We start from the raw sequence: 10,631 nt of genomic DNA, 5'->3' as shown, positions 1-10,631 counted from the left end.
ATCGCCTTGTGACCCTGGGTCTTGATAGTGGTCCCTATTTGTGGCATCGTTTGGTTAACTCTGACATAATCCTCATATTTAACATCCATGAATTTAAGACCAGACCATTGTCTCGGAGTTCTTGCAAGAGACCTTTTGCAACACAAAAAAGGTAACGTTAGCCCATTTCATGCATGGATCTTAAGGTTTAAGGTAAGATCTTTAGCTTGACGATGAACCATGAATCTTAATATAAATCTTCAACAACATCAGGAAAGCCGCAAGACATATCATATCAGGTCAATAAACCAAGGATTAGAGGTGGTCGAATGCTCTGATGATATGGTTGAAGCGTGTACCAGATTTGAGGATGACAAAACCATTTGGCGTTAACAATTTGTTACTATTTCCATGAATTTGTTTCGAAGATTGGGGCAGATTTACAAAATGGTAATAAACTATGCCGTTGTCAAATGGGCCGCGAAAAGCCTGGCTTTGTTGATCTTGAGCCTGAATAATCTGGTGGAAAATAACCATGAATACTGAGTAGTACGCGGTTCTTTGGTAAGGATGCTATGGGGTTCTTGAGTATGTCAGGTACAATGGGACTGGAATCCAAAATCAAAGCAAGCCCAGCTCAACGTCCAATCCTTTAGTTGCACTAGTTTATTATAAGCTGGTTCATCTTTGAGGATGACTTTCCATTATATTTGATTGTTACCTCATCTTTTTGTCCATTAATAGATGTTTCCTTCTATCTGCTATTTCACTGAGCTGCCTCCCCTTTTCCCACGGAGAAACGACACCGTGCCTTGTGGTTGTGGGTTGGTTACATGTCATACTCATTCTGTTTCTAGTGGAAGTTGATGCGGATTTGAGTTTGATTTCCTTTTTTTCCATATTCCAAAGCTCTATATGAAGCAAATTTTGTAAATTGATCCTCTCTATCTCTCATCTTTTCTTTTGGTAGTAAGGTGGTTGCCAGAGCAGAAGTTTTGAACGGCCTGGTCAGACTCTCACTTTGCTTCTGGCAGAGGTGTGAGTAGAAGTTCTAAACAATCTGGTGAGACCTCGTTAAAAAATGCTGTTGAAAGGCGGCAACCTCAGCCCACAAAAATTAGTTAACGATGCAACCCATTTGCAGAGACGTAGATGTTGGTTGCAGTATGTGCAAAGGAACAGAGTGCATTTGACTGCCATAGCATTTTGGAACCGTGCATCAAACATGTTGCAAATGACGGGTCTCAAGTCTGAGGTTTTGAGCTGCGAGAAGTGCATGAGAATTGCCGGGACCAGATTTTACCTATTCAAGTGCATCATATTATCATATTTTTGAATTTATTACTTAATTGGGCCTGAGGACCAAACCAATCTAAGCAGCGGCAAAATTGAAGTCGCAGTTCTCAATCAGTTCAACATAAGTCGAAAGTGGCTTTACTTTTACGGGTAAAAATGCAAACCTTGAATTAAAACTATATGAAGATACCAACTGACGTTGAATAATCGAAAGAGGAATTGCAGCCAGCAGTAAATTGCTGCTCCAACTTAAAAGCTAATTGATTCTCCACTGACGAGATTGATATGAAAAGGATAAAGCATTAGTTTAGCTCACTGCACAGGAATAGAAATGCACATCACGAGGTCGAGACAGTCATAGTGCAGGTTTTACCATATAATTTCTGTGCAGATTGCTTGTCACTCAAGTAAAATTCTCTTACAAAACCGCATGGTATGATGATCACCATATGGTGCTAGTGGACCATAATGACAATGACAGACAACCAAAAAAGTGCAAGGTGGTAATGTGACGACTAAAGGCTAGCAGGATCAAGATAGACAAAAATGGTGACCTGCATAGCAGAAACAAGACAAGGGTGGAAGCAAAAGGAAATTGAATAGAGACCACCAGCGTGTGAATGCTCCTCCTGTGTCAAGGTAAATAAGACAAATTGCAAAATTGGAAATATTATCAGCTTGTACAAGCATATTGGGCTGTTAGTAAATTTCTCTGTGTCACCAGTTCATGAAGATCATTAACTATCTTAAAAACAGCATCTGGCCGCGCAAGCTTCAGTGCATTCTGGGACATGGCTTTGAGCTCATCGGATTTCGAACCAAACCATTGGGCAACGATATTTGCTATCTCTTTAGGTGACTTCGAAAACTTCCCAATTCCATTCTCTACAACATAAGGCACATTGCCAGCCTCCTGCAAATGTGACGTGGGATGTTTGTGAATTGAAATGCTAATAAGTCCTCTTTGGTTGTGTTTCTGTGGCATATCCATCAACCAAGACCAGACATACATCAAGAAAAAGAAGAAAATGAAGCCATTACCTGGCCAGCGATGTAATCATTAAGAATGATGGGAAGACCCCTTATCATAGCTTCTGCAATGGTCCCAGGTCCTGCCTGTACACATAATATTCACTAGGTATAATTAGCATTAGTATTTCAGATTACCCACAAATCATGCTTTGGAATGAATGATCATAAGTACCTTGGTGATAATGCAATCACATGCTCCCATGCATTCTTCCATTTTGCTAACGAAGCCTAATACCTACACAAGTATAAAAGCAAGCCTGGGTCAATTTACAATCACCAACATTTAAGAAATGACTAACCTGAAGAAACACCCTGTGCCTCTGCTTGAGTGTGTGTGGGTTTTGAGAGGTAAGTTGTCAGGAGAGGAAAAAAGAGAGATATGGGTGATGTGTCTGCATGTATGTGACTGTACAGTTAACGTGAACTGAGTTTATCCTTGTTTTTCCTCACAGAAGCCGTATTTGGTATGAACCACATTAGTTAGACATTCAATTACAGCAACAATCTCCCATCAATCATCCGGCCCATGTTCGAAAAACAGTTATATGTTTTATTAGAATATCGGTTGTTGGGCAAGAAAATGGATAAGTGGATAAGATTCATAGAGGAAGAGAGCATCAATGCACACGTCATCTCTTGCATTGGCATGCTGAACTTTGCAGGCAGTAGAAAAGATTGTGAAGCACACACAAGAAGCATAAAACTCTTATTATCTTCAAAGCTCAGAACTGATAAAACTTAAATTGAAAACTGAGGAAAAATAATGAATTCATGACAATAAGTTCTTTTTTTCTGCAAGCTAACTTATAACACCAAGCAATCATATAAATTTTTCCTCATTAAGCTGGATATCTTCAACCAATATGATCAGATTATGAAGAATGTGCAACTAAATTATATTACAAATTTAAAAACTTATGTGAAATGTACTTTTGTATCTGTGGAAATTAAGTACCCAATAGTCCTCTGCCTCTTCCAGAAAACCATAAAGACATGCATAAAATGTCCTGAATCTATGCAATCTCCCACACTCATTGCTTATGAATAACACAAACCATTTGGGAGGATCCTTCTATTTGATTGAGATGACTGATGAGGTAAAAGTAGCATACACCTCTTCTCAATGGAGTGGTAACATGGAAAGAAATATACAGTTAAAACATTACAAAACACTAAAATATCAGTAGTCAAAACTGCTAAGCATGAAAGAAAATGCAAAATTTGATATTGAATGGAGCAGCCTGGTACAAGCAAAGCCAGTTCCCAATACCTGAACTGGGATTTTCCACGTGATTGCCTTTAATCTGCTCAGAAGTTTCTGATTCCTTCCACAAACAACAATAAGTTGACCTACCGGCTCTCCCAGAGACTCATTATATAGTGCGTCACCAAGAGCCCGGGCAGTGGCTTCAATAGGTCCCATACCTTCCCCTCCTCCCATGAGTAAAACAGCAGGCAGTTCCACATCCATGCCCAGTTCCTTTCTTAATTCATCCTGAAAGGGAGTGCCAAAGAAAATGATACATCAAATGGTAATTCATTCAGGATCATCCTAATCAAGCAATGTAAAGGATGACATGGAATATATGAAGTAAAAATGGCATGAGCATCAAGAGGCAACCTTTGGGCGAATAGGCTTAACAAAGGAAGGTCGCACTGGGAGGCCATACACCTTGATTTGAGAATGCTTCAATCCGGCTCTTAAAGCTCTTTTCGCTACCTCAGCAGTGGGACAATAACATCTTGTTACAAGCTTATGAAACCTAAGTGGATAAGTAAAAAGAAAGATGTGTTATACTTTGAACAACAAAATATGTAAGCACATTAGACTGAGAACCGTACACTGGTCCAAGCAGGGGGAAAAAGCACATTACCATGTAGGATGGCAAGTACTGAGATCTGTAACAACTGTGGTGAATACTATCTTTTTCAAAAGACCTCTTGCTCGCAAGATTCGGAGTGGCACATGCTGCATTAAAGGATGCACGCTAATTATGATATCTGGCTGGTATTTCATCAACCCTTTTGCAACCTCCCTGTGAATATGCATAAGCACATGTCAGGCTATCAGCAGACACCAACTGCATAAAAGGCTTCATCAGGTCGTGCAACTTCCAAAAATGTATGGCAGTTCCTAAGCCATTTAAAATTCTACTTCACTTCGATTGACAATGAAAGCTCATAAAGCCAGAGCATGTATTATAAAATGAAAAAGCCACACAATAAAAGAACCCATAAAAATCTGACATATGATTTGTGGACATCAGACTAGCACCCAGAGAATGCTTTAAAATCAAAATAAAATTGTAAAATTGTGAGAAACAAATTACAATAACAAGAAGATGCTTTCAAAAGATTGCATGCCCATGGGTCAACAAAACAAACATAATTATAGTGATTATTCAGCCTTCAAACCAAATTAAGTTCACCACAAGGAGATGTTAGATAACATCCATTTCCAACCACAAAAGGTAATTCTTCCCATCAAAACGAAGGCAAAAAGTATCTGAATCCAAGTGATCATCCTGCTCTGGAAAGAACAGGAAATTTAGAGGTAGGAGAGTTCATTTTTTCATATTTCCAGACAGGAGAGGAGAACAGCCGCATGAAAAATTTCAGAAGACTGCACGGTTATGGGGAAAACTTTCTATAACAAAGAAAAATTTTCATATAATTCTTACCTCTTCGACTCAAATGTAAACTTTTCCTTTCACATGAGGTTGTACTTCCAGGAAGATGCCTTAGAAGTAAACCATGAAATTGATTCGATCAAATCAAGAAAATGTGGGACTAAACTAAAATGACAATGCACATTCTGGATTTACTAATTGCCATGAAAAAATTCATCTCCACTCTAATCACACAAAAAGTGGTCAGAAGAACAAATAGGACTTGAAAATATGGAGCAACATCATTGTTTCCATCCATCAAGAAGAACCCTCACCGAGCTATGAAAGCAGAGGTCGCAGCAAAATGCGGTTGATGGACCAAGCGAGGAGCTGATCCATAATAGGTCATTTTCCAGAGCGCCCCATGTTTTACCAAGAAGTTGTAGCTCCTAGGCAACTGATTAAATGGCCAAGGTGTATGATCCGTCCATAAATCTGTAACATATACCTGTGCCAAACATCTGTAAATACAACTCACAAAAAGAAAATGTACCAAATTGATTAAACCAAAATTTATCTAGGATTTGGTTCATTCAAAAGCAGACCTGGTACTCATCTCCAAATTCAAGATTGAATGCTGCCTTGATTGCTTCAGCAGAAGCTCTGTGTCCACCCCCAGTGTCACTCATTAGAATCAGTATCCTTTTTGGATGTTTCACTTCACTCATCACCGCAACGTCATTACCGTCCTCTCCAACCACATTGAAAGCTCCATTTCCACTGCTGGATTCAAAGCCGTGCTTCGTCACGCCACCAACAGATGCGAACCCATAAGAGAACTTCTGGCAATGAAACTTCACAAACTTATTGAACTCATTCCAGAGGCCCTGGACACTACCATGACCACCACCACTCAGCCTGAGTGAGGCAACGACCTTGTTGGCCTTCCTCTCTCCTAACTTACTATTGAAGAAGGTGCTCCAACCGATTGTAGAAGTCGAATTCGCTGTTCCCAAATGCCCGAAATCCCTACAGACCGAATGGGTGTTGAGGTCCAGGTACCCTATCCTGGATAAGAAGAGGTCCAAGCCATTGGAGGGCTCCTGTGTAATTGTTGAAGCCTGCATCTTTTGGCTCGTCTCCTTTCCCTGTACCCGCTTCCTTATCGAGTCCCAACAGCTGAGGTAAGCTTAATCCATTGAAGATGTCAGTTTCATGGAGAAACGTGAGATGGGTAACTTTTGGTTTCTTTCAACCAATTGCATATGCTACAGAAATGAAGGTATTTGGAGACACGAAGCAGAGTCTAACAGAGATAAGGGCAATTTACTGTGTTGGCACGGACAGAGAGAGGGCGAGAGAAGGAGGCCAAGAAATCTCAGGAGATCTTGGTATCCACAGAAGAGGATTTGTGGGATGTGAAGTTAAGAACTCTCTCTTTCTCTCTCCTTCCTGGCTGAGCGGATGGGCGGTCCCCGACTCCCCAATGGCCGTTGGCTTTATTGGTTGCACACACCGAAGTGGGGCATAGACCCACTGCCACTCCAGGAAAAACGTAGGAAATAAATAATCAAACGGACCGGCTATGTTCCTTCTCACGTTTTGCTTTCAAAGCCGCGACTCTGCAGACGTCGACATAGCCCTCCTCCTCGAACCGTCGACCATGTAAATTTAAAACATGGGAAATTGACCTGAGCATTCCCCTTAATTGTTGAACCACCGACCATCCTCCATTACAGCAGTGTGTGAATCCCGTCCCTCGAAAACTGCTGATGATGATGATCACACGATGCACAGGAGGAAGATTAGAAAAGGAAACGTCAAGAAAATGGAAAGCAAAGTCCAACCGTTCAATCCCCCAAACGCGTAGGAAAAAGGTTCTGCTGCTTCTGTATCGGGGAAAAAAAGGAAGCGAGTCCCATTGCGTACGCAGTGAATTGTAGTTCGCACCATAAAACCGGTCATGTAAGTGCAGTTCTAAGATTACCTCGTTCCCAAATGCAGAAATAGAACTGTCCTTTAAGAAGTTCACTCTAGGGACCATGATCTAAGAGTTCATTCTGCCCTTGGATATGAACATCATGGTTTTACCATCATGCTTCCAATAAACAGATTATATTGATCTACCAACAACACTTCTAGCACGTCTTAAGAAACACATTCTTCACTTATTGAATTCTAAACATTCCTCAACCTAGAATTTTCAGGCGGGCTTTCAGCTTGTATTGGGCAGTGTGCTTAATCCGTGCCCACCAATGTATTGCATCAGATTCGACAGATGGCCAGAGAATCATCCTCTATGTGGCCAAACCATTTGAGTAAGAGACAAAAATGAGACCCACTAAAATTAATTATCATCATAAAAAGGATCATAAAATTGATCTAATGGGAAATATATGTTATGTTAGTTATTTTTTTATTTTAATAATGTTTTCTAATAATAAAAAAATGAGTGGCTTTCGTAACATCAAAATTTTGATAGTAGAAAGATTAATTTTTTTATAAAAACAACTTGAACTCAAATATAATTTATGTTAAATTAGTGTTCATAAATATATTATAAGGTCCACATTTTGTTCAAAATATTTTTAATACAAATTTAAGAGGTTTGGTTTTTGTCCCTCATATATATATATGTATATATATAATTCAGACTATATGTACTTTTTTGCATCATCCAACTGTATAGATATGATCTTAGAAATGTTTTGATGAGACTAGTCATTTTTTTTTAGTTTAACATGTTTCTATAGCAATAAAAAATTAAACAGCTTTTGTGATTTCAATTTTTTAATAATATAAAAATCAATGATTTCCTTAAAAATAACTTAAACTAATCTATATTCTATGTATGTATATACACATTGGGATGTTAATATGTCTTTTAAAATATTTTCTTGTAAAAATTTAAAAGGTCTGCTTTTTGTCCTTGAGTGGCTTGGGATTATATATACGTATCATTCTCACGTGGTCTGCATTACGTGTTGAATCGAGCCATCGTTGTCGTCCCCGTTTAAAATGAGAATGATTTAGTAGCACATGATTCTTCTCTCTGTTTTCCAGTATTCGATTCTTCATCTTCTTTCCAATTACACTGCTATAACTGTAAAAAAAAATTACTTAGCCAGAATTTGACAAATGATAAAAATACAATGATTGTTATAATATATATATATATTCCTTTTTTCACATTTCATATCTTAGATTTATGCTCAACCATTCCCTTAAACATTTCCTGAAAAAGACTTAAAGATAATATTGAATTTTCCTTTTCCAAAATTTTCTTAAAGAGGGCTTTTGAAAGAAGTTCTATTTAATCTTTTCTTTAAAATCAAACAAGCAATCTAATAATTTTAATGACAACAAAAACAGTCTGTCGAATGAAAGCAAATGTAATTTTAAAATTAATAGTAAAGATTACCTTCTTGGTAAAACTTTAAAAAATAATTGTATAGAAAGAATCTTTAGAGGTTTTTATTTGTCTCAATTAAAAGTCTATTACGTACAAAGACAGAAACAAAATATTCAAGTGGTTTTTTTCTAAAAGAGAATCTCTCACTAAAAATTGAAGAAGAAATGTAAGATCAAGCATCTAAGTAGCATTTGTGCTGCCCTCTCCGAGCTCATGTTATTGACCTCACTCGTTTCTTTCTCATGTGACTTTCATTCAAGAACAAAAAGAAAGGAATAAAAACAAAAATTAGGAAGAATCCTTACGGAGTTCGGTTTGTCCGTTTGAAATCTGAATTTTAGGGTAGGCAATCGCCCATCCTACCCTTTTCTCCAAAATTGATCAGTTGCTTTTGTTTGGTCAATCTCCTGAATTGCAGTACGAGCAGATTTATTTAAAAAATTAGCACCGCGACATGAAAATTCTTTTTTATTTAAGATATGCAGAGGCAGATTCTTACGATCAGCACTTTAATGAAAAAAGAAGAAGTTTAAGAGCTTCTACAACTAGCTAACGAGGTAAAACATAAGAGGTGACTACAACTCCAACCTGTCTTTGACAGCTCAACCTTTCTCACAGCCAAATCATTTATGTCACAATAGAAGAGAAGTTGTTATTGTTATCATGATTACTATTATTATCGATGATGAGGGATCTGAAGATCAGATCAGTTAATAGGACTAGTCGTGAGAAAAATACCGTGGAAAGCCTCCATTAACCATGCCTTCAGATTTGACCATTAGAGAAACTGCGGTTGAGATCGACATTGCCTTCTACAATTATCTTTGACAGATGCTGATTTTGTCATTCCATGGTAAGGAAGATTTGATTACTGGAAACAGTTACAAAAGAAAGATCAACCAAGTACTTTTCAGAGAAAATTTTCTAAGGATATTCATAAAGGAAAAGGAGCAGGGATGCTTGATAGAACGTTTGATTGAGGAAGAGATCCCCATTTCTCCCCAAAATGTTAGATCCATTCCCATATGCAAATTAGACATGAAATCACAAGATGTTACTTAAAGCTACCCAAAAGCCATAAGAGGACATAGAATAGTTCCACCTCATAAACGGGACGTTTTATTGGTGAAATTTTCACCCAGGAAATCTTCCCGTTCAATTTGCCCATACCATAAAAGATATAAATGACCGCATATGACAAGACAGGCAAGAGGTGGATTTTGCAACACTTGTGTGCAACAAAAAGATAATCTAACGGCAGTTTAATAGATGAATAAGAGTCTAAATGCATCTTCATGCATGGCATCCGTTCACATGAATGTGAGATTCTGAGTTTGTGAATGATCTGGCTGCTTGATACCATTATCTTCATGTACGTTGATCTCTACTGATAGAGGTCAGTGTTATTAAAATCAGTTTGAGAGACGAAGGGGCGAAGCTGCGATGCGACTTCAATGAGTTGGCTGATCCACCGATTCAGGTGAATCGATTGTGACGCCTAAAGTATTTAAAAACTCATTCAAAGAATAAATGTAAAAAATGATTTAAAAATAAAAAATTAAAATATATCGATAATTATTAATACATGACGCGATACTCTTTGAGTTAGTTTCCCACTGATTCAATCTGACTGAGGTTGATTCATGCGGATTCCAATAACACTGAAAATTGAGGTTTCAGTATTGGTGTTCATTCACTAGCAACTTCATGGATACGAGAAACAGCATCGAACTTTCACTTCCAGTAAAACATGCCCCACGAGGTTTGAATCCCAAAATATTTCGTCAACTTAGGTGACGTTGGACTTTATGGCTTGATCCTTGCGGAGCTAGTGCCGATTGTTGGATTTCTTTCTCGGCCTCTTGGTGAAGATCACGTTTCCCGTCATCGGGTGGCTTGGGTGGAGGTGAAAAAACTTTCATCACCGAAAGTGGAGCGAGTTTTTGCATATCAAAAGCAATACTGGACAAGATCAAATTTTCCAAAAAAACTCCTCCGTTTCAAATATAGAGTAAGATTGAGTTTCTTCCGTAGAAATTTTTTGTATTTACTTTCCAGTTTGAAATGTTGATCAAAAACTAATAGTTCACAAGACACACAAAACAAATTTGCAACTCAACTTCCCTTGTTTACCGTTACCTGATTGTCTTCAAAACGAAGAACTGAGAAACGCAAAAAGGGCGGCTTCGATTCTGGCACCAAGTGGTGGTTTCCTTTGCAGGGGCACAACGTACGCAGTTGATCATCATCATCAGACAGCGTCCTCTACCAACATGCGCAGTAGCCTGTTTCTTGTAGGGATA

The 10,631-nt window shown here is 38.2% G+C and overlaps 1 protein-coding gene across 1 annotated transcript; it reads right to left on the bottom strand.

Moving 5' to 3' along the window:
- Nucleotides 1–1,524: 1,524 nt before the first annotated feature.
- LOC116261104 (monogalactosyldiacylglycerol synthase, chloroplastic) lies at nt 1,525–6,634 on the bottom strand. Its single transcript, XM_031639719.2, has 8 exons — nt 5,522–6,634; nt 5,252–5,424; nt 4,182–4,343; nt 3,929–4,070; nt 3,578–3,802; nt 2,480–2,542; nt 2,317–2,391; nt 1,525–2,188 (listed from the first exon to the last, which is right to left on the bottom strand). Exons 1-8 carry the CDS (start codon nt 6,041–6,043, stop codon nt 1,949–1,951), a joined length of 1,602 nt encoding a protein of 533 aa, XP_031495579.1. The 5' UTR covers nt 6,044–6,634; the 3' UTR covers nt 1,525–1,948.
- Nucleotides 6,635–10,631: the final 3,997 nt, after the last annotated feature.

This window comes from Nymphaea colorata, chromosome 9 (assembly GCF_008831285.2).
Source record: "Nymphaea colorata isolate Beijing-Zhang1983 chromosome 9, ASM883128v2, whole genome shotgun sequence".
Classification (NCBI taxonomy): domain Eukaryota; kingdom Viridiplantae; phylum Streptophyta; class Magnoliopsida; order Nymphaeales; family Nymphaeaceae; genus Nymphaea; species Nymphaea colorata.
Note: the sequence above shows the minus strand (reverse complement) of the source record. Positions and strands in the feature narration are given on the sequence as shown.